The 25,374-nt window shown below is 37.0% G+C and overlaps 1 protein-coding gene across 1 annotated transcript in view; it reads right to left on the bottom strand.

Annotated features, from left to right (window-relative positions):
• Positions 1–465: 465 nt before the first annotated feature.
• Positions 466–25,374, bottom strand: part of srrm4 (serine/arginine repetitive matrix 4) — a 60,314-nt gene continuing 35,405 nt past the window's right edge. The window contains exons 3-13 of the mRNA XM_008417861.3: positions 17,638–17,721; positions 16,731–16,811; positions 16,618–16,644; positions 16,325–16,375; positions 14,564–14,647; positions 12,930–13,080; positions 8,512–8,837; positions 6,981–7,172; positions 6,789–6,890; positions 6,514–6,669; positions 466–4,186 (exon numbers count right to left, since the gene is read on the bottom strand). Of these exons, the coding sequence (XP_008416083.2) occupies positions 3,916–4,186; positions 6,514–6,669; positions 6,789–6,890; positions 6,981–7,172; positions 8,512–8,837; positions 12,930–13,080; positions 14,564–14,647; positions 16,325–16,375; positions 16,618–16,644; positions 16,731–16,811; positions 17,638–17,721 (1,525 nt within the window). The 3' untranslated portion in view covers positions 466–3,915. The remainder of the gene's footprint in view (positions 4,187–6,513; positions 6,670–6,788; positions 6,891–6,980; positions 7,173–8,511; positions 8,838–12,929; positions 13,081–14,563; positions 14,648–16,324; positions 16,376–16,617; positions 16,645–16,730; positions 16,812–17,637; positions 17,722–25,374) is intronic.

Raw genomic sequence — 25,374 nt, 5'->3', positions numbered from 1 at the left:
TACACAACTATAAATGAGGATTTCAAGATTTTGTCAATGTGTATTTCTTACAGTGGAGGCGCAACAGCTGACAGAGGACCAGCCTACTTTTGACCAAACTGAGTTGCATACAGTACACATGGTGGAGCTCCCTCCTCTTGATGACTCACTGATCTTTAATAGAAATGATCGCAGAGCTTCAGGTCCAATGCACTGATGTCACAACATTGATACAACAAACAGACTGAGTCGAGAAGATGGGAAGTGTTGACTCTCTGTTCTTAAAGCAGAAAGCAAGACTGCGATGGCACTCATCAGCAGCAGGACTCTATATGGAGCTTCTTACAAAAACATGTTGACTTCAGGGCGGCTACAGGGTGTTGGAAACGTATTCGTAACTCTTGAACTTTTTCTCTGGAGTTTGTGTTTATTATGAGACAGAGTGTGAAAAATGTCAACGGTAATAAAGACATTTGGAAGCCACTGTATGTTATGCTGAGGTTCCAGTTGACACTTTATTACAATATGGACTTTACATTGACACACATGCAGTACAAAAAATATATGATTTTGCATTATGTTTGTAGATATTGAAAACGATAATAAAAATGCATAATTTCACAATGAATCACTATTGCTATAAGAGCTTGCTTATGCTTTTTTTTAATACCCCAAATCATATTTAAATACATTTAAATTGTCACTTGTTGATGCACTGTATTCTGAATGTTTACAATATGCCTCCAATTGTGTGCTGTAAATAAAAAAAAAACACATTTTGTATTATTTACACAGTCCAGGTGCCTATTTACAACACGGTAATTACATATTCAAACTCCTGTCTGCACAAGGACTCAGAGAGAGGGCATCGCTGGCTGTCTAAGTTTATCAACACAACTGTGCAAATCTTCTCCCCAGCATACAGGTTCACATCTGCCACCATCAGCTTGTGGTATATGGATTATATTTTTGGCACCAACGTCTTTTCTCTTCCAGCAGCACATTTCCCTCATTTGTCCAATTTAGCTGACATTTAGGGAAATAAGCTGAGAGAGTTGAGTGCATAGAGAGCAGCAGTCGTTCAGGCCTGGAGCAGCAACACAGACAGGATGAAGGATCTGAAACCATTAAGAAACATGACCCTTAATTATAAGCAAAAGCTGTTTTGGAGTTGGAGCTGCCATGAAATTAACTTTGAAGGAACAGTGTGACATTTTGGAGAAAATAGCCTGTTTTCTTCGAGCTGGTCAAAATATATGGTCTAATGAGCAGCTGGTCTATGAAAGTACAGTAAAAATATCTTGAGATAATGAAGCGACTTTGTCAAGGAAATGAGAAACCCTGGATGTGATGTTATACTGTAGAAGACACAAAGAACGGCTCGGATTGAAAAGGTTGCTGAGCCTCATGTTAAAGTCAGGAGCATCAGCAAAAAACCCAAAATATTTCCCAATAATTACCCTTTGCATTCTCAATAATTCTAATAGGTGAACAAACGTTAAGTGCTGCAGCAGACTCTTCAAATGTAATCATTGTCAGCTTCGTTTTCAGATGTAGTTACTGTATTCTCTTCCTAGCTTAATTTGCAAGCTCATAACACAAATGGGGAAAAGATAAGTTTAAAATTGAAATGTCAATAAATATATAACATTTTAGAATTAATGAATTAAAATGCCACTGAATGTGGGATTTTACTCTACAGAAGATTATTTTGATGTTCTCAACAATTAGGGAGTCAAAATTTATTTTGAAAAACTGAAGTCAACCCAAAACTGCAAATATTTTCCGTTCTAAAATTAATTCAACAGTTTGTTTTACCGAGTTTGCTGGACATCTAATAAACCTTTGCATATATATATATATATATATAAAATAAAATTTTACAGACAAAATGTGTTACAGTTGTAAAAGAAAATAAATAAGAGATAACAGCAATACACACAATATTTGACAACTACAGAAAAGAACAGAGAACTGATACATTTTAAACAAGTTATAAGTATGTTTGCTAATGTTTGTTTCAGTCTTGTATAAATATTAAAGGAAATAAAGTATCTGTGTTGGACATCAGTTAAATCATCATTTACCTGATTAAAAACTAAAATTAATAAAAATATGTATTTATTTAGTTAAGTGTGAGCATGAGTGAAAGTCATTTAAACATAGTACAGAGACATCCAAAAGAAATCACACTCTTTGAGCTTGTACAGTGTTTGTCATTTTACAAACAAACGTCAGTATATTGAGATTTTAACGGAAAGACCAACCCACAGAGGCACACAATAGTCACGTCAGCGGAAACAATATTTATGCTTTTAAAAAGTTTTGACAAATCCTCTGATAATCCTAAAAAATCTGCTATAACCAGGTGGTTGAGTATTTTCATAATTTGTAAACAGTGCAGGTGTGTTTAAATGAATCTTAGTCAAACTGCAGCTGCTCTGTGAAAACATGGAGACAAACGGCATCGTGAAGGCAAAGGAAGGAACACATTTATCTGAAAGAGAAGAGAGTGTGTGAAAACTGTAAATCTAACAAGACCTGAACATCAAACACACAAGAAGCAGGGAAGAGGCAAATGGTAACTCGGGAGGAGCTGCAGGGATCCACTGCTCAGATATGAGGCCTTTTGATAGGACAAATAGTAATTCTCTAATCTGGCCTTTATGCAAGAAGGAAGCTACTAATAAAAAACAAAAACAAAAAAGACAATCCACCTTGCAGTAAGTACAAGTCATGTAGAGGATACAGTAAACATGTAGCAGATGTGATGAGATCAAAACTGATCTTTCAGTCCTATGTGTAAAACACTATCTGTGGCAGAAAACTAACACTGCTATTCCTCTGGAACGCACTGTGCCTATGACGAAGCATGACGCTGGTAGTGTAATGCTGTGGTAAGGCTAATCTACGGCAGGGACAAGACAGCTGATCAGTAAATCCAGGAGAATCTTCCACAAAATCTGGTAGAGTCTGCAAAAGGCTACAGATTTTCAGCTGTTGATATCAGCTTTACATATTGGACTTCATGTCGACGTGTTAAAAAATGACTAACATCAGCTGATACGGATGTCAATATTATGCCTCCCTAAACTTCACTATTATGTGCTGCTTTGTTTTGGTCTGTCCCAACTGCTCATCCCAATGAAATACATTCATGTTTCGGGTTGTAATCTGACAAAAACTGAAAAGGATCAAGAGGAAGAAATAGTTGTTGAGGGAAAAACTTCCCGCAATTCCATGAAAATATGATCGCTGATGTACTTTAGACAGATTTTAAATTGTTTTCCACTTGATCAGAGGAGAAATTAAAGTGACATTTAAGCTGACAGGCCGTTTGCCCACCTACGCCGAGGAAACATGCTTGTTCTCCGCCTTGTGAAGTGTTGAGATCAGAGCCAGAAGCCTTTCGCTGATTCCTGATAACGATCCCTGTGAAGCCGCCTGTGAGCGCCGGGATCAAACAGCTTAAATGTTACCCCTGTACTTCATCTGTTGGTGTAAAATCAGTGTCACAAAGACTCGACACAACAGTTTGTGTTTGCTGCCCTGCTAAACATCAGGGCATAAACTAAATGGGAAAAGTAATTTCAGTGCTTCATGGGCCTGGTTTTAAACTAAATGTTGTTTTTCCCACATTACTACATAATAACATATTAAGTTAATTTTAAGCATTAAGACACACAAATTAGTGAGAAGTGCACAAACTTGCATCTCAGTTGGATGTATTCAACATGGACGTTGGTTTGACAAATATGGAAATGCAACTTCTCTTGTTGGTGCAAGAGGAACAAAAAGTAAAAACGTTTTAGAAATATCTCAATGAGAGATGGCCTTGAAGAAATGCTGGGATATTTTAGTCCAAGTCATCAGCCCCTACAGCTTCTGTCCTGACCACCAATACAGATGTAGTTTCTGTCTCTGCACAGAAAAACATTAACGCCGGGCTTTCCTTCGCTTCTTCAAAGAACCCCGACTGCGGCTGCGACTGCGGGACCCAAAGATGGAGTTCCACGATGAGCTCCGGCTGTAGCTCCTGTAGGAAGAGTAGCTGCGACTGCGACTGCGGCTGCGACTGCGGCTCACGCTGTGGATCGGACTGCGACTGCGGCTTCGTGTGAAGAGGCTGCTCCACGACGACACGCTGGTGGAGCGGCTGCTGGAGGAAGGGCTGGGTCTGAAGTAAGGGATGGGTCGCTTCCTGGCACTGTGGAGATTTGGGAAACAAACGGAGAAGCAAAAAATATAGTTGCACATTTATCAGGTTTTCTTTTTTCTTCTTTTGTGTAGAGTTTCTTTTAGATAGCATGGGAGAAGAAGACATCTTCAACAGCAGTAACTTGTTATATTGTTCTGTATGATTACACCATTCATTCATTCATTCATTCATTCATTCATTCATTCATTCATTCATTCATTCATTCATTCATTCATTCATTCATTCATTCATTCATTCATGGCATTGTGGATGAATACTGGCCCACTCTTGTTTACACAGTCAGACCATTGAAGTTTGGAGAAACTGGTTCATGCATTTCCTCCTTAAAGAACCTGCAGGACTTTAATTGGGCCACTCGAGCACTTATTACCTTTTTAAATAATTTGTTTATAGATTTGGGATGATTGCTTACAACATAGTTTGTTCCAAGACTCCTAGACACGTAGCCTAACATTTAGCTCTCAAATACTTTTGCAAACAGAAGAGTTCATGCTGGCCTGCATGAACTCTAACAAGTTACTTGTTGTAACAGCAGTAACTTGTTGTAACAATATAACAAGTTACTGCTGTTGAAGATGTCTTCTTCTCCCATGCTATCTAAAAGAAACTCTACACAAAAAAATAACTCAGGTCTCTTGTTTGTCCCACACACGGTGCTGAACATCATATAACAACCTGTTCTGCTTCAGTAACATATTGCTCAAGTCTAGCCATTAATTCAGAGGCGACGGTGTAAACCTGAGTTATATCGTCATAATTCATTTAGCAAAAGATTTTTCCTGGTATCCCTGCCAAGGAAGCCATACTTGTTTGCTCTTTAACTTTGCTGTAATGAATTTTGCCATTTAACGTGTATAATTGAGGTTGAGGGTGTCTGCGCATCCTGAAAAAGTCTTAAAAAGTCATGTACTTCATATTATGGGCTTAAAATGTCTTAATAAAATAAAGTGTAAGTAGGCCGTAAATACATTAATCACAGGTCTTATATTTTGTTTTGGCAAGAATATTTAATCTTGTTAATGTAATTTGTTCTTGGTCTTTTTGGTCAGGCAAAGGTTTGAGTCGTGCGCAGACAAGCGCTCTGTGACTCGTGGCGGTTGACACTACCGCTAACTTAATGCTAACACACTCTTGATAGCTTCTAGCTAGCTGGTGTTTTTGCATCTATCATGGGTAAGTGTGAGTTTATCACCAGTTAGCTGGACGGTATTTGTTTTTGCCACTGGCTTTGTTTTCACCACTGTAGATGAAAGTGAAGTCAGAAGCACAAAGCCACTGCCAATAGCCACAAACAGACTCCAGAAATGTCTGTTTTTGTTATGCTTGGTTGTATTACAGCAGGATCCCCCAACCATCCCTTGTATTGTATTTATATTTTATTTTAAAATTTCATTTAAGGTGGTATTAAAAATACCACCTTGTGTCAGAGATATTTTTTTTTTACAGTTTCTTAGACTATTGCACAAGTTAACCTTGGGGGTCTTTTAATATTTATTCATTTTCCATTTTTGCAGAATTGTTTGCAGTGTAGAAAAATGTAACTAAAAATTATTGCCTGTACATCAATCATAAATTGACTTAGAAACTTTCCCAGACTGCTTTGCTAAAGTGGTGGCTGCTGTCTTAAGGCCTTAGCATTGCATTAAGGCAGCTCTGTATACGACAAGGGAGCAAACTGCAAAACCCTCCGCTTTTATAGTGGTTGTCATGGTTACTGGTAATCGGTTAATAAACGTGTATATGATCAGCATCATGTGGCAGCTCCTGTTTCTGCTTAATCCTAAGCAATAGAGCGCATTCAGTTTTTTCCCTATAACTCTTTTTCCAGCAGCAGACATTTCCTTTCTCCCTTGACTAAATGATGATTGATGACTGACATAGATTTAGTGCTCTGCTGTATCGTTAAGTTTTAATAATTCAGTGAAATGCTTTGTTTATCCTGTACTTGTGCTATATTTTTTCCTAAACGAAGTTTAAGTGCACAAAAATATAAAGCTGCCATATCCAATAGTAAAACTTTATTCATTTTTAAAACATACTTTGGATTCAGGTTATTATCTTTTTGTCTTTTATTTTATGTGACTTAAAAGACACTTCCACAAACAAAAAATTAGATTTCCTTTTTCCTCAACATCTGTTTTGTTGACCTCTTTAGGGACTGAAAGCCAACTTATCTCTTACCTTCTGGATATGAATAATTTTAAGTTTGCATAAACGCGTAATGTGTCCATCTAAGCTGTTAAACCGTGAGATTTTTTTTTGGCAATGAAAGTGTGCAGGAATAAAGGATCAGCGCAGACTAAGATCAGCTTTACCTTGTGATGCGGCGTGCTTCCAGATGGCTTGGAGAGTCTCTCCTCCTCTTCCTCATAGGAGAGTAGGACTTGCGTCTTCGTCTCTTTCCACTAACCTTATGCATGTGCTTCAGATTCGTCTCTCTGGAACTGGACTGCCGCTTTCTGTCTCGCAGTCTGGGGAACCAGATTCAACAGTGTGAACATTTAATTACCCAAAAATGTCAGCGTAGGTTTATTTCTGTGCACCGCTTAAAAAGAGACATTAGCAGCTGTAAACATTTAGCAAAACTCACCTATCAGCACTGTGTTTGGAGTAGCTTCCTCTGGAGCTCAGGCTGACCAAGCTGCCCCTTCGCCTCACATCTGATGAGTTGCTCAGGGAACGAGAGTACGAGCTGCAGCAAGAGAGGTGAGCAAATACTGAAAGTACTACCTGTGGTAGAATCCTGCTGGACAGCGTGTAAATGCGAAATTAGATAAAGTACCTGCAAGAAGACAGCGAAGGGCTTCGAGAATAGCGTCCAGAGTACCTGGAAGTCCCTGAAGATCTGCTCCGACTGGTGGAGGAGGACAGCGTTTTCCGCCGCTTTCGAGACGACCTGCTCCTCCTCCGCGCACATCGGGCTGCCTTCGTGCATCTCACCACTTCTTCCTCACACCCCAAGGTTATCTGCCCACTGCAAAGAAAACATAAAGACATTTTAGGGGTTGGGAGTGACCAATCGTTAAAATTAGGTTTTAAAGTTAGTTTCTATTAAAAGGTTGTTATAAGTTGTCTTACCTGCACCTTGATTTCTACCCCCAGCAAACAACTCTAGTCTAGAGAGTTGTCATAACTTTTTTATGTGACTATTTTATGAGTTTTTCAGCTATGGTCTTGCATTAGAGGTGTATTAACAAAGAAAACCATGATTATTTACACAGAAAGTGGAGTTGGAGAACACCAATGATCTTTCTGTGTAAACCACAAGAGAACAAAACATGTAGTGTTTTCAGTATCTTTTACATGAAGAAGGTAAATAAAGCAATGGTATTTTAGCTGCTATTTCATTGACTTTTATGTCACATTACTTTTCTAACATTCAGTTACTCTTACTTGTTCCATTCTCAGTGTTTCAGACTGGAAGATAATTAATGACACACAGCCTCTTACCTTTACCTCCCATGTAAATAATGATTGGTCTCATTAAAAATAATTGCAAAATGCAAAAATAACCACAGTTTAAAGGCTAATAAAATACTGTTTGCAAAAAGAAACTGTGATATTTTTCAGGACTGCCTTTAGCATTAGCCTGAAGTACCAATTAATCTGGATTAGCATTAAATGTGGATCCAAAGAGAGCCATTTAGTGCTTGATTGCTTTTTAATAGAACATCGCTTCAAAAAATGTGAGCTATCTTACTTATCTGATAGCTCACCAGTAACCAGATATAGAAAAGGTCAGAAACATACACTATGTTCCAAAAATACACTGTAGGTTCTACAAAGTATGCTATGACTTCCTGGCAAGTCCCAGGTAAGTTTTAAGAAAGCAACCAGCAAACTTTATGAAGGTAAAAAAAACAAACAAACAAGAAACCTTGCAAGTTCTGAAAACTGACCTCTACATTTTTGGAAAGTATCTGTAAGTTCCAGGACAATATCTGGTATGATTTGAGAAAATTACCAGTAAAATTAAGGAAAGTTTGGAAACATACTAAGTTAGTTCTGAAAGTTCACAGCAAGTTATAGAAAAGTAACTCATAAAACCTATAAAAGTTCATGGTAGTTTTAAAACAGTAAGTGTTAAGTTCTGGTAGAATAATTTAGAAAGCTGAGAAAAGTACTTGCTAAGTTTTAGTAAAGTACCTGGTAAGTTCTTTAAAGTACCTCTTAAGAAATGGAATAAAACCTTCAATTTCTGAAAAAATGCACCCAACTAAAAATTTCAAATGACTGTGAACACAGAAATTTTTTTCCCCCAAAGAACAATGGACACATTTAGATCGATGATACAATCCAAACACAATGTTCACCTCTTGCTGTTTCCACTGAAAATGGCAGCAGAGAAGCCACCTTCCCTGTAGGGTTTGCATGAGGAGGCGTAGCTTGTCACAGAGTTCCCTGAATCGGAGCCGTTGTCTCTGTCAGCACAGCGTTGCTTCTCCAGAGGCGAGGTAAGACGTTGACAGCAGGTCCTCTGGTTTTCAGCGACACTTGCTCGAGAAACACCAGTTTTGCTCGACGGAGGTGAGGATGTGTCGTTACCAGAGTCGTAGTCGCGTGTACCTTCGGCGTGACTCGAAAAATCCTGAGCTCCTTTCCCATTTAAGAGCTCGCTTCCAGGCTTCAACGACAAAATCTGCGAACAGACAAAGAGGCAACAGCTTAAACCCCAATTTGCATGGAACAGAACCTGCTACCTGCTTTGATTTACTCTGAATACACTAGTGCAAAGGCACATATTCCATTGAAAGCACAGTAGAGATTTATTTATTCTTGGGACAAAAAGCTTTGAAATAGAAAGACATCATGCAAATTTCAAGCATGCGATTAACCTCGAAAGAAAGTTTGAACTCAACTAAAGTCGAAGAAATCAACAAGAAAACTGTTTTGTAAAAAGAGCTGCACTAAAAACAATTATATGGAAGGGAAAAGAAAAGAGCAGAGGAGAACAAAAGAATCTATGTGTGAAAAGAACTACCAGCTCTAACTCCAGTGAAGAGGAAAACAGAGTAAACAATAACCCCATTGAAAAGCCTCATTTAAAAAACATTGAACAAACATCACAAAACTGGGTTTTATATAGAAAAGAAAAGGATTGCAGACTAAGAAAGATCCCATCAGTCTAACTAAGAAAGCCCTCAGAATAGGACAGAAGATTGCTTTTCTCTCTCCTGTAAGAATACATTTTTAGCCCTCAGCGACCTACAAGTAAATCCCTGAATCTGCAGATAGCAGCGACTTACCAATCAAGATTTCCTCCTTAAGTAGGTAAGGTGTAAAAAAAAAAGGGAAGAGCGGGCAACGTAAGTGCATCATTAGAGTCGTAAATTGCATAAAAAAAGACAATAACCCTCTCTTCAAACTCAGAGCCAGTTAGATTTGTGTTTTTTACATCGTTTTGTTGTTTTCCGGGGGTGGATATGCAGCGCCCTCCACACTTGTTGGCGCGCCTCATAAATGCATGTAAAATCCCTTCAATTATCATCGTCTCAGACTGAATAATTTAGAAAAACAACCTTTAGTTTCAGAATGTTTAACATGCAGAACAAAAAAAAAAGGAAAAACATTTTCAGTTTATTGGTAAAAGTCATCAGATTTTAATTTCAAATCTCCTTGAAACCATGTTTTCAAAACGGTTTCCAGAGTTTTAAAAAAAAAAAGTTCACCAGTGTGACATCGTTTCCGTTTTTTGAGTGTTTTAGTCTCATTTGAACAACAAATGATCCTCCAAATAATCTACGTTTCTCTGTTATTGCTTGATTACTGCAAGGATTCTTGTCACTTTCCTGATTAATACACGTCTGCCTTACTGGAATGGTATGTTCTTTTATCTTTCCTATTTTGAAGAGTGACAAATGGAAGGAACTCTTGGACTTCTTTGTCACAGGATGCAGGAAGTTAATGGAACAATTGTGTTTTACTGACACTCCAGTTATTTTCAAAAAGAAAATATATGTTTATTTCAAAAACAAAAAAGCTATATTTTAAAATATATATATATAACTTTTTCCCCCCATTGTTCATTGGTTCAAAGGTTGTATTTTTCTAAAGTGTTCAGACTGACATTATGTCTCTGCCATAAAAAAGTTGAATTAATTTAAGGCTATTTACACATTCAGTGCCTGGTACAGCTGCTAGCTTTTTTCCTGTATTGCAAAATAACAACAGATGCAAAAAGAAGGTGCAAAAAAAAAAAAAAAAAAACGTTTATTGGGCCCTATCCTCCAGAAGGTTTTTGCAGTCATCAGTCAACATAGCATCCGCAAGGGACACAAAAACAAATCTTCTACCATCCTCTTTAAGAGTTTCACACAATCTGTTCACACTTGGGGCTAAAAGGTTTCACACATTTTAAACATAGACATTCAACACAGATGCCTTCAAGAAAATATTGAATCTTTTAAAAAATCCCTGAGTTGTTCTTTTGTCTCAGATAACAAATGCCAGTTTTTAAAAAATACATTTCAATTTACAGAGTGTATAAACAAATGCATCTAGCTAATTAGACTTTTTTTTTCAATCTACTTATGGATTGTTTATAAATAGATACAATCACTTCGGAGTATTCCTGCACACATCAGTTTGTAAAGTTCCCTTAAAGACTACAAAATAAATGTTGACATGATTGGATAAATGAATTAATTTACTGAATTTCAATTAAAACCATTTGGTGTGTAATTAAAACATCCATATTTTCAATTAGCATAATTTAATGATTACTGGGGAGAAATTAAAGATGTTTCATGCTCCACCAAGCAGGAGACAATTGGTTTAAGGACATAGCTGTGTTTATAAGGCTCTAAAGAACACCGAGAAAATTCAACATTAAGCAGCAGAACAGTTTTCAGCTGTTCACTGTGAGTTTTAGCTAAGGATGGACTAAAGATGCTCTAAACTAGTAATATTTTCATCATTTTAATCAGAACTACAAAAATACTGTTAGAGAACAACAAATGTAAGGTTTAAGAAAAAAGAAAAAAACACTTTATTTAGCTGTTAAATCACCAAAGTTAGATAACTGTGGCCTGATTTAAAAAAAAAGAAAGAAACTATCATAACTGCAGTAATAAATATTTTCATTACTGCAGTTTGCATTAGATTTTATGGAAGCAGAAGCCATACTGGATTTTGATTTTATACATCATAAATCTGGATTCAGGAGGAGTTCTAGATGATAGTTCGAAATTAATTAATTTCCAACTTTTACGTACAAAACATAAAAACATCTATACATTAGACTGGTGTTTGTAAGCTTTACACTTGAAGGGACAGGAGGTAATGAGGTTGCGACATCATAGGGAGTCTTGTAAAGAAAGTGACTTATTGTTGTATCACCAAGGCCAGTTTATGGGAAAAAAACACTGTTTTTATACAGTTTTTAATATCGAGGTTGTTGGAGGGCGAGTTTAAGAATCAGCTCATCCTCCATCCATGGTTTGACTATGAATACTGAGGAGGAAAGTAGTGTGGACAACTCCAATGCAAAAAAAAAAAGGATGAGGGGGAAATTAAATGATTGCCTGGTATTGAAGAATACAGAAAATTGAAATAACTAGCACTCCAAAAGCATATAAAGGTTTTAACTGTTGTCAGGAACGCTAAGAAAAGAATGTGCTCCTGACAATGGCTGGTAGCCGAAACGTGTTTCTTTTTTACCCACATTAAAACCTTTGGAATGCTGGTTATTTCCTCCTCCTTTCATTTTTTGGCACTGAATCTTCACAGGTGGTGAAAAAAAAAGTATTTGATAAGAAACCATATAAAACAACCTAGGTTTGAATTGAAAAGGTTGAAAACATGTACGGTTTCAGTATTGTCAGAGGTGTTTCAAACTGGACCACTAAACTTTTTACCAAAACCCAAATAATTGTGAAACTGTTTAATCTCTTACTAAAACTTTTTCTCTTCATGCCAGATTGGACCAAGGACTAACAATTGCCTTTTTCCCCAGTAAAGTAAAGGGGAAATCCCAGAATGCCTCACTGTTTAGAGGCTCTGTCTTCTACTAGATTAAAAATAAATTAATATACGAAAATGACCTGGGCTACTTTGTTTGCAAACTGTAATAATAACCCACAGATAAAAACCTATACCTATGAAATCAAAGATTTTTGTCACTTTGTTCAAACTACATCTGCAGTTGGTGACGCTGTAAAAGAAAAACAGATGGCCATTATGTTTCTGCCTTCTAGTGTTTAAATTTGTTGTGTATTTCTAGTTTTGGTAATTTGACTATCACATATCACAGGTATATAAACATCTTTAGATTTATGCTTTTCCCACATTGGTTTATTTGCATGTTTTTTTTTTCAGTTCTGTTAAATCTTTATATGCTAACAAGCGGCTGTAAAATCCAGTCCTGATGCTTTTAGGTGCTGCTGGAACATTGTGATTTAGCACAGCAGTAAACATAAAACACATCATTACTATCCTCCGCACCACTTTGGCTTCACACCTGTGTTGAAAAGCTTTTCTATAAAATGGTAAACAGCTTTTACATGTGATGCTTTGAGATACATCTTGGTTGCAATTCACACCTGAAGCAGCTTTGTGTAGTTGCACCATAAATATAGAAATCTAAAGTAACTTTAACGTAGTGGATTCCTTTTGAGATATGCATTTGAATACAGCTTAGAAAACCAAAAAACATAAACAGTTTGACACGTCCAGACCAGAGGAACTAATTTGAACCTGCGGCAGCATTGTAAAACTTGGAAACTGTACTTACGGTGCCCGCTGAGAGGATGGAGCGATATTTAGGAGCCGTTTTACACACAGATTTAGATGCATGTTTCCACTTTGCTTCGGTGGGGTTCAGCGCTGCTCGGGTTCCTCCGGTGGCTCTGAAAGCCTGATGAACCACAGACTTCTGCAGGTGTCTGTGGGGAAATGTTTCGGTTAGTTGACTTTACAACACAGCGTTATGTTAGCGATGCCTGCGACTTGTCTCAGCTCACAAGCACATTTGTTTTTGCGGTAAAACAAAATGTAATTGCGGTTCAGTCAGAAAATGAATGAACACAAAATATTTCCAGCGTTAAACAACCAAAAAGGAAGAAGAGTTTCAGTTGTACTTTAAGTACAAGTTGTGAGATTTTATTTAAAAGTGTGAGGTTTGATTGTATTTGTCTCAAAAATTGTTGGTAACCACCAAGCTTTATCCACTTTGTTTTCTAGTTAATTTAGTTTAGACAACAATAAATGTGTTTAACCTCATTTAAAATCTAAGTGTGTTTTAATAATAATGAGTTTCTTGTCGTGTTTTAGTTAAATTGTGATGCCACCTGGTTTCCTTTTTCTGATTTGAATGCTAAATCACTGCTAACTTCACTTGTTGTGTAGCTCATACATAAAAACACACAAAATCTTACCAAGTACTTTTTTAGTTCAGTTTCTAGTGCAAATATTTTAATACATTTGAAATAAAGCAAAACTAACCAACAAGTAACTTTCGGCAAGACATAGGAGCTTGGTTTAGGTCAATATATTTCCAGCTGGCAGATTATTTCACTTATAAAAGGTAAAAATGTCCAATTATAAGTGAAATATTCTGTCAGTGTACGTGGTATTAGTTAATTAAAACAAGCTTCTATGTCTTTATGAATGGCATTTCTTATTTTACATGTTTTATTTTGGGGCTTTTTAATGAACATTTTGTTGCTTAACTTGCAGGATGCGTGGCCTGCATCACCTAACAGTGGAGCTTACAACAGAAATCCGCCCAGTTCTGCAGTAAAATGCGTTAAACATTTAGTTAAATTTAAAATGTTCATGACTGTCTACTGTCATTTGAGAAATGAATACCGTAAATGTGGAACGGAGAGATGAATGCTCCTGATTATCATGCTACTCATTTAAGAAACTCTGCCTCACTATTTTGTCTCAACATGTTTTATATTTATAAACCTCTAGCCTTCTCTTTTATTAAATACTGTACTATATGTGAGTCCTGCCGTCTTCTCTGAGGTCTTGTCCTGAGCTCATAAGTCAGATTTGCTGACTGCGGTGGCACTTCTCATTTACAATACAACAATCTGCATCAAACTGAGGCTAAAGTGAAAGAATTACCGCTTTTATCCAGCGATTCCACCAGCAATTACTCAAATGTAATCAGAAAAAAAATGCCACACCACAGAACCTCTTACATATCACCAAAACCCCAATATTTCACTCCATTCCATCCTAACTGAGCGAATTGATCAGAGAAGTGCATTTGTGGCCATTTTCTGTGAGGCCGTGATAAGGGTTGGTTATACTGGAGCAGGAGGAAGTCACCTCTGTCTTATCGGTTTCTGCTGCAGTGAGACCAAGACGCCGCAGGCTGATAAGAAAAAAGGTGCTGAGGGAGAGAAGGGGCCCTACCTGTCCTCCGTGAAGGATCTGGAGGAGGAAGCGTACGACTCTGACCTCCTGTAGCGCCGCCTCCGACGCGAGCGAGTCCGTGAACTGGTGGAGCGCAGAGGAGAAAAGAAAAAGAGGAGAAACGAGGGCTGAGAGTTGAAACAGAGATGGAACAGTTTAGAGATACTAAAAGAAAGCGGAGTTGTGGGGAGACGGAACGGAGCTGCTGCTGTTAAAATGAGCAGCTACTTGAACCCAATGCCATGAAAACTCCTTGGATCTTTTTCACAATTAATTTTGTTACAACTGCAAACTTTGAGGTAAGAAAACTATATCTAGTTTTTAAAATTATTTAATTACAAATAAACATCTGAAAAGTGTGGCATATGTGTATTTAGTATGGAAGAGGGTAAGGACACTGAAAATAAAAAACGAAATTCTGACTTTTTTCTCAGAACTTTGTTTTTTTTATTTCAAAAGATCAAGTCAAAGTTCTGATATTTTTTAAGTGCTCCTGACCCTCTTTCATAATTCAGGAATCCTTATTTTGATGCCCCTAAATAAAACCTAGTGCAATCATTTTCCTCCAGTTGATGCAAAGATGGTAGGAAATCAATACAGGCTGATCGTGAAGGAAGACTTGACACAATGTGTGGAGGTTCACCTTTCAGCAAAACAATAACCCAAAACATTCAGCCTGAGCAACATTTGAACAGTTTACTTGAAAGGATAATCATGTTGGAATGGTTAGTGGGAATTCAGACATTAATCCACTGAGAAAATGGATGTTTACAGATGCTGTTTATTCAGCCTCACTCAGTTTGAGCTGATTCACAAAGAATGTCGGGGAAAGATTAGATGTGCAAAGACAAACAGCTCTGTGTTTACACAGGGAGATAAATACAAATGGCACATTTTAAGAGATTTATTTGGAAAAAAAAAATCAAAAACAGTAAAACATTTTCGCTCCATCGTTAATTAATGCCACCATGATGTTGGTCTGGAGCTGCTGTGCCTCTGAGCGTTTTCCACATTGGCTCTTTACAAATCTGGATAAAAATGACAAAAGACCAACTAATGTTTTTAAGAATAAATATAATAAAACATGAAGATTTTTCAGAAGGTTTTAAATTTTTACGAGGAATAATTGCATAATTTTAAACTATTTTTGTCATTGTGTTCAAAATTATGTGATTTTGACAAATTAGCTATTCTCTTTTTACAGTGTTTACATGTTTTCTCTTATTTAAAAACATAACTAAAGCAACAAAAAAAAAGTAGTTATTTAAAAACAACATATTTTATAGAGTAGATATTATATTATAAATCACTATTTGCCTTTTTTCACATTTGCAGCTCTAAACAAGCTTTATTGAACTGGACTGGTCATTTGAATTGTAAAGTTTGAACATCCTTGTTCTGTCACCTAAAACACCAATAAAATATATTAATGTTTGTGGTTTTACCATGAAAAAAAAGTCAATTAATTTATAAGGCATTGCCAAAAAACCCTTATCTGGTTGAAAGGCAAATCAGGAGAAACAGCAAAATCACAGCATGAAATTGGCTTCAGTTACCCTTTTGATATTTGCTTCACTCTCTTTGTGGCTTCGGTGTTTTTCTCTGTGTGAGGGTTTGTTTTTATCGGCTTGAAGAAAATTTCAAAGCTGCGGTGCCCTTACATAGCTGTAACATCTACGACAAGCCACAGAGGAAGGAAGGAAGGAAAGGAGGAAGGAAAGGATACTCCAGATGATTCTGATGCAACAATCACAGACTGACCTTTTCTTGTGCTTGCGTTCATCCTTCCTCTTACGTTTTAAACGTGAAGAGCTGGAGGGATCAAGGAGAGCAGAATAAGCCGGAGGTGTTTAAGACTGACAAAGCCTTCACAGTCAGCCTGCCTTCTTGCTGATACACTAAGAATCAGGCTTTAAGGTGAAAATCCAGTAATCCTCCTGCATGCATGCCATTGTTACACCACATCTAAAACAGCAACATATTCTAAATAAATAGATTTTTTTTACTACTACTGACAATATGAATATTAATCATAATATTAAACATAAAAATACCTGTGTTTTGACTTCTTAGAGGTATACCTGGAATGTAGAGAAAGATGATTTGAGTCACTTTTAAAATAAAATAAATCCATAACAACAAAACTGTAATAATAAAGAGGAAATACCTATGGCGCTTGCTTTTCTTGGAGCTCTTCTTCTTCTTCTTTTTCTTCTTCCTCAGTGGTGACAGACTGTGTGAAGGAGACCTGAAGGGAAATAAATAGTAATAATGAAAGATAAACATGAATTCTGATACATCTTAATTGAGTTGAGTTTATTTCAGTTAACATTAAGTTGTTTTGAATATCAATATTTCACAACAAACCATTCAGTTGCATTACAGTGAGATTTGTGTCTATTTGAGTCTAGATGAGTTCAATGAAATCATTTTCAAATAGATACGATTTTAACTCATTTTAATCTGATTAAATAAAGGCTAATTGAACAAATTTCAGTACATTATATTATTTTCCAATTCAATACTATTTATTGAAAACAGAGTAGTTCAAGTATAAATGATCTATTTCTGTTGAATTACATAATTCCAAATCCATTGCATGCTGATTATTTCAAATAAATTTCAGTGCAATCTCATTAAGTCTAATGCAAATCATTGTGGTTAATTAGACAATTAATTTAAAGTTTGTTCATTTAAGTTAAACCCAGTTTTATTCAAGTTGAATATTTCTACAGTTTGTTTAAAGGCAGTAATTGAAAATAATTGGAAGTACCTGCAGTTTATTTCATTACAATCTACAAAGATAGTCAAAGTTAATCTAATTTTTTTATACTTTATGTATTAACTTATTTCTATTCAGTCCAAATAGAGAGTCAACACAGCGCAAGTCACTATTTATGCATTAATTTCAATTATTAGTTTCATGTATTTCAGTAGAATAGTATTATTAAAATGCATAAATACCTTCAAATCTGTGTTTTCATGGATTTACTGCATGTTCATTGTATTCTGCTGTTTCGAACAGTAAAGCACTGCAACACTGAGTGCAGAACTGGCAAACTTTTAAAACTCACCTTCTTCTTTTTCTCTTCCGCTCAGACTTTCTCTTCTTCTTCTTCCCTTTGGCCCGAGGGGAGAGGACGCCATCAAAGGACGGGCTGTGGAAACAGAGCAGAGGGAAACATCTGCAGTCACTCATGAGACGTGATGGACGATGTTCAGCACCAAGAAGCCGACAGAAACCAGCACTGTGGATTAAACTGAACCTAAATAATTATAAACCCTCAAAGAAAAAACAGCCACTTCAGGGGTGTTCAAACAAGCTGTGCAGTCTTTAAACCTCTGGAGTCAGGATCTGTCCAGTTACAACAGGACATTGTTGGATTGTGAAGAAAAAACAATTCCTGCTCAGCTGGTAACTTTTCTTGTTTCATTTCTGTCAGCTTGCCTACTGCATGATTTTTTTCAAATGTGACGTCCTTGAGGTGCATGATTTACCTACTGAGATCCTAAGCAGTAGTTCCTAGTTGGTTTCTGTTTGGTCCAAACTGAGGCTGTAAATCATATCCAGACTGCCTGTTTTAAATATACGTTCATTTCGACTTGTTTCTTCATGAGTGTGCCACTAAACAACTCTCCACATTTAATGTCTACCACTGCACACTGTCTTCTTCCTTCAAGTCCTTGTTATTCATCTTCCCCACTTTTACTCTTTTTTTTGTGGACTGAATTTATCATTACACAGAAAAAGAAAACTGTCAAGTTCCTTCTTGTGGTCAGATTGATTAATTTCCAGACGCCCACCTTTTCCCTCTGTCTGAAAGTGAGACATCTGAGAAAGGAGATGAAGGACTTCAAAAAGCACCAAAGGCTTACTGAGCGGTCCTTTCAAGGACAGGAGCAAAGGCAGTTTGTGAGCGAGCCAAAGAGGTGATGTGAACAGAAAGAAGATTACATCACAATGAGGACTGGGAAATTGTCAAGAAAACGGGATGATTTTAAAAAGATACAGATTTTATCCTCTGTGACTGACTGATGAAAGCTCAGTGTCTTCTCAACAACATAAACAGTCCTAAAATACCCGCTGAACGTCTGAGCTCTAATATTTTAACCGTTTTGCATGAAGAGAAATCGTTAGTAACCGTAAACACAACAAAGTTTAGCAAAATCCATCTTTAATGGATGAGTGAGACGGTCCTTTCACATTTTTTTAAGCGATCCTGAGGGTTAGAGGAGCAAAACGTTTGGCAGGAGACACCCAAAACTCTTCCTCTCCTTTTCGCTCTAGAATCCTGTGGGGTTTCCATGACAACACAAGAAGATCCTCAATCCAGATTAAGGAAATTAAAAATGCATAATAACCATAAGATGCACACAAATGACTTAAAGACAAAATAAACCCCACATATGCTTCCATGTCACAATCAATCAGTCTGTCTGTCTGTCTGTCTGTGCTATAGAGACGTTGCTGTATTCTGATTACAGTGAATGAAAAACGGCTTTACCATGTGAAATAAACAACAAATGTCTCTATGATAATATTTTCAGGATTCGTCAAAATGTGTTTGACCAATCCTATCACTGCTCATTCAAGAGTAATGCTGCCTTTTAGTCGCAATTTTAAGAGAAAAATGCCACTTCTTCCTGATTTCAAACAGGAGTGCTGCATACCGTAACATGGTGAACGCTTAACGGAAATATGCAGCCACTAAGCTCTGGAGACTGTGTGCAAGTTTCGCTGGATCCACAAGAGTGTCCTGTAGTAATAAATGGCCCTGCTTGGCGTCGTCGGCAGTTCAGGAGCATTAGGAACTGAAATGCATTAGAGCTGATTAGACTCAGCAAGCCCAAGTACCCTCTCCTGATAATGAGAACGCTTTGTCACTCATTAACACTTTGACCATTCTGGCCTTGTAGTGAGAGAGCATTTGCATTTCTTCTGGCCACCAGAAACGGTTTCTCTTGATGAGATGGAGGGAGCAAGAGAGCAGTCATTTTACAGCTACGTAGGAAACACAACTCGGCGCAACAGTTTTTGAATAAAAATTGGGATTTGAGGACATTTAATGAGAACTCGGCTGAATTTACCTAAGGAGTATTTTTATTTATTTTTCCCCAATATATGGAAATACTTTCTAGGCATGTCTTTATATGTAAGCTACACACTTTCCTTGGGATTCTGTGTAAGTTGTGTTTCTGGTTTTCTGTCTAATGAGGTCCACTCCAGGTTTTTGATCAAGAAATGCTTCAACTGATCCACCTCAGTTTCTTTTTTTTGTACAAAAATCACAAATGAGGTTCCTCAAGTGTCTATTCTCTGACCTCTTTTACGCAATACTGAAATGTTCCACTTGTTTACAAGATATGATTAAGCAATCCTTAATGATTATGTAATTTTTAAATATTAAATGATCGATATTTCGATCAGTTACCCAGTACTTGACTAGACTTTTTACCAAATACCTTTTTGCTCTTACTTAAGTAATTTCTTGGATGGCTACTTTTTACTTTAACTTGAGTACTTGACTTTTTAGGTCAGAAAAGCAGCAGCTTACAGATCAGGGTTCAAGTTAACTCAATAATAGTATTAAATATGCTTTGAAGGTTTTGGCCAGCTTCCTATATTCTTTAAAACATTGCCAGAACAAAGAGCTTACTGTGGAAACAGAACACAGAAAAACTGGAGTCTGTAGAAAATGAATCGGGAAACTGCAGCTGATCAAAATAATGTTCTGGGCAGCAGCAGAAAATATGATAATCCCAATCTTTAAATTACTGCACTGGCTTCTTGTTTGTAAAGTGATTTAATTATAATTCAGGTTTGAAGTGTAGACTCCTCAGGTCACCAGAGATGTGATTATGAAAAAAAGATGAAACAAGGGAATACATCACGTCGTTTCTACTCCACAATACAAATATGTAACTCCTTAGAAACAGGAGAATAAAGTGTTTAAATATTGTTTGTTGTTTCTTTAGTGTATTTCTGGTCTTTAATGTGATTTTCTTTACCTCAGTTCTTTTCATAAGGCATTCTGAAATGCCGAGCGTACGCTTTTCCTGAAACCTGCCTAATATTTGCTCATTAACGCTGACATGCTGTCTTTAGAAGAAGCGGAAATCAGTTTAATTTTATAACTAATGTTTGATTTCTCTGCTGAGTTGAGCTGCTGCGATCCAATTAGCAAGATAACAATCCGAAGAGAAAGTGCTTTTCCCAACAGAGGACGTTTCTTTCTGGCAGCACTTTGTTATTGAGACAAAGGGTTTGGAAATTTATGTAGTTAATTAGCCATTTAAAAACATAAATAAATAAATTAAAAAAAACACAGTATTAATCATGCACTATTTGTAAAAGCTTTTGGGAAATGCATGATTCGTCTGCAGTGCTTCCCGGAGGCTGTAGCCAGTGAACCGTCCACTCCACTGACCTTGCAGTCAAAGGCATGGGTGGAAAAAGACAGACATGTCTCCTTTTATTTTTTATAATCCCACAAGAAATGTCTAATGTATGAATATGCACACAGATTTTTTTTTTTTTTACACACAATTATGAATTAAATCCAGTTTTCCCCTCTGTGGCTTAACCTGTTATTTTTAATGCATCGCAGACTAACAGGCTTTGGAAACGGACTTGAGCAGAAAGGCAGGTTGTTGTTGGACACATTTGCAAATGGCTGTGAAGAGGTGATTTGTGCAGTGCTGGCTGCAGGTATATAAGCATCACATACAGGTGCCCAGAGTAGAAGCCATGAAAGGGAATACTGTGACTGTAAGTTTAGAAATAATGGTTATTATTTCTAAGTGTTTGTTTGGTAACTGGCTTCTGAAAAGGGATCAGGTAAAGGTTCAATTTATTAACTTTTAACTGTTTTAGTTTTTCCTCGCTTTTCTTTTTTAAGTCTATTTTTCATTGGAGAAGGCTATAGAAGGTGAGGCAGAGTTTGAATCCAGAAGTTGTGGATTTATTTTGTTTGGTAAAACAAAGTATTACCTGAGCTTCACTAGAGTGAAATTACTGTTTTCATTTTTTTTCTTTCCTGGAATACACTGAGACAGAAATGAAAATGATTAGATTAGCACATTTAATTGCCAGGATTTTCAGGTGGGATGCACTTATGTTGTGTTATATTTAAAAACTCCACCTAAATGATCATCTTCATCTAATTTTAGATTATTAAAAACATTTCAAATGGAGGAAAAACATTAAATAATTTAGGCACCTAAAGACATCAAGATTTTAAAACGTTACATATAGATTAAGTCTTTGTTTGTGTTATTATGATCATTTCTGCTTATAGCTACTGAAAACACAAAAATCAGACAAACTGAAAAGATCCTCATCTTGTCCCTTATTCTAAGTCGAATGTTTTTAAATTTTTTACAGCATAGTCCCTGTGATTGCTCTCATGAATGAGAAAGTCTGATTTTCTGTCAGTTTGATTATGAGATCGGATTTTACTTATGTTTAAAAAAACTGACTCTATTCTTAGAGATTAAACACTTAATGTCCACCTCAAAAAACACCCACATCACTCCATATAAGCAACATGAAAAATGTGTTGCTTAACAAAAAAAAAACAATCATACAGTGAGAAATTAAAGGATTTAATAAAGAGTTCCATTTTGTAAAGCCTTGAGTTTGAAGATGTTTTAAAAAAGTAAAACGCCCTTTCAGGTGGAAAAATTAACAGAGGTAACCATCCATCCATCCATTTTCTTCCGCTTATCCGGGGTCGGGTCGTGGGGGCAGCAGCTTCAGAAGGGAGGCCCAGACTTCCCTCTCCCCAGCCACTTCTTCCAGCTCCTCCGGGGGAATCCCAAGGCGTTCCCAGGCCAGCCGAGAGACGTAATCCCTCCAGCGTGTCCTGGGTCTTCCCCGAGGCCTCCTCCCGGTGGGACGTGCCCGGAACACCTCACCAGGGAGGCGTCCAGGAGGCATCCTGACCAGATGCCCGAGCCACCTCAACTGGCTCCTCTCGACGTGGAGGAGCAGCGGCTCTACTCTGAGTCCCTCCCGAATGACTGAGCTTCTCACCCTATCTCTAAGGGAGAGCCCAGCCACCCTGCAGAGGAAACCCATTTCGTCCGCTTGTACCCGTGATCTCGTTCTTTCAGTCATGACCCAAAGCTCATGACCATAGATGAGGGTGAGAACGTAGAGGTAACATCTTTAAAAAACTTGACTTTTCACGGATCTGTTCCAGATATGCTGTGTATGGAAAACATTATGTTTTCTCTTAGTGGTTGAAAGCAGTGAACAGTCGGGTTCCAGGCCACCAGTGATGTCTGGGTTGTTGGTAATGGACCAGCAGACGGGTGATGGAAGATGGCCTTAAAACATTTCGTCTCCTCTACTAGTATTTTTTGGACACATAGGAGACCATTGTAAAGATATTACACACCGAGTGATGTGACCCAATTTCCTGCCTCCATACCGGGCACAGTAGTTTGTGAAATAAGCCACAACTGTGACCTGTTAGGAATTTTAAACACACGGCGTCACAGAGGAACAATCTGGTGATGACGCAAAAACCCATTTCACTCTTCGCACTCAGTTCTTTCCCCTCACATCCAGATTTGTAAAATCACAAACGTCTATAAGAGGATAAAGTGTAATTTTCTTAAAAATAGACATTTTTCAGAGCTACTTGCACAAAAAGTTGGGCGTATGAACAATTTCCTGGAAAACTGTTCTAGTTTTAAGTGCTTTTTTTTGGCCTGCTATTTGGTATTATTGTCAACCGTGCGTCATAGAAAAGATAAGGTGAACACAGTCATATTTCTTAACAAAAAGGCCTTTTATGGCCACAGAAGCCATTATAATGTGCACTTAGCTGGTAAATACCATGCCTTCAATTGAGATGATCTTAGCAGGAGTTAATGGTGGCTTTTTGTGTAAACTGGGTAAGAATGAACCTCCGTATGCAAGATTAGAAGACCATGATTTAATGGTGGAGGGTGTGAGGAGCAAAATGTAATGTTGCAGGAATTATATGCTGCTATACTGTGACATGTTGTATGACTTAGACTGGCTTAGGCATATCTTTTCTCCACAAATGTTGCTATTTTATAATATAATTTTGATGTGTAGTGCCTGTTTTTTGTCACAGAAACAGAAAAAACTCTGGAAAATTTAGCAGTCATTTGGTTTCTCCTTGGTAATAATATAAAATACAAAAGCCACTGATGTGTATTTACACACAAGGAATTTGTAACACCCACAACAAATCATTTCTGTAAAACATTTTCTGATTTCACCATGAAATATGAACCATTTCTAGAGATTTAAATACATTAACCAGGTGTCTTTGAGCTGTTTAGGCCTAATGAATTGAATGAAATGAAATAATACTAAACCAATAAGCTTCAAAGCATGTGAAAACCTTGTTAAGTCCAGTTTTATTTTATGGTTTTGTAGTTTAGGAGGATTTTTAAAGATTGTTATTAATTTTTTTTGACAGAAATAATGTTAATTTTTCATCTGCAGTCCCCCGGCACAAAAATAAACAAGATAAAAGAAAAAGCCAACAAACATATATCCAACAATTCAAATAAACCGAAAAAACTAGTGAGATATAAAGTTAGCAAGTGTTAAAGAAAGTTATAAATATGTAAATGTCTTCGATATACAGCAGCATGATTACAAAATAACACCAGAAATACATACTGATAAGTGTTATACACTTTCTAAATGTATTTTCATGCAGTTTAATTAATTTTGTCTCGTTTTTTTTTCTCTGCATATATTCATAGCAGCGACACCACATGCTGAAGTTGTCATTGTTCACTTTCCTTTTAGTCAAAAAGGCAGTTTTGACGTGTGAAAAGCATACATGAAAACACATCAATCACATTGGTATAAATCACACAGAATCACACAGAGAAGTGTTAATTCCCACAGTGTTTCATAGTGGAGGCTTTCCAAGAAGTCAAGACCCACTGGGGCCACTTTTCAGCCAAAATGGATGCACTGCAGAGCTGTTGCATCAGGCAGCTGAAGGTGCCAAGTATAAAAGAAAACAAAAATAAAAAAAAGGCTTCAAGAATAATAAAAAAAAAAAAACCTGGAAAAAGTTTTTTCCTCGTACTTTTGGGGTTTTGCCAAATAACTTTTAGTTATTTAACCACATACGAGATAAACTTTATTATCAGACGCCTGCATACCTCTGTGTTTTATTCATTGTAAAATTTTAATACCAACAGTTGCTGCAGGATAAAATTCACTGAGCTTTATGTTACTGATGCAACCTCAAATGTGCTTCACATATCTCAATGTTCCCCCTGCTGTGCTGCTGCAAACGCTTTGAAGCTTTTATATTAGTGAAGATTTCCTTTCCTCTGATTAAAAGAAGAAGAAGAAGAAGAAAAAAAACTAGCATGTGAAGGAGACCTCCAGGTTAAGATTTCCCTAAAAGAAAATCCTAATGATGCACAGTGAAGTTTGACACCAGATTCTTTCTTTTTGTCCTTCAGGGTCGACGTGATAAGACTTTTCTGTTTCAATCCACCAGAATACAGAGATTATTCTGCTTTTTCTCACTTAGAGTCAGGCCCTGAAGGAATTCTGTGGAACTGCGGAAGCGGTTTATCATAAGCACTGTGATCTACAAAAGCAAAGCAGAAAAACAAAAACAAACCGCTACCATTCATCACCAGCTTCACGTCACTCTCATCAAAACTCCTACGTCTTTAACATGGATTGATTTCTTAGTCCTCTTATCTTCTTCCCAGCGCTTGTTGTTTGAGCTTAGGAAACCCTCCTGATGATTTCTGAAGCATTTCATTTTAGCACCAGTGAGAGCACAGAGCCT

Source organism: Poecilia reticulata, chromosome 9 (assembly GCF_904066995.2).
Source record: "Poecilia reticulata chromosome 9, P_reticulata-male-v2, whole genome shotgun sequence".
NCBI lineage: Eukaryota > Metazoa > Chordata > Actinopteri > Cyprinodontiformes > Poeciliidae > Poecilia > Poecilia reticulata.
This window is presented reverse-complemented; position numbering and strand designations above follow the sequence as displayed.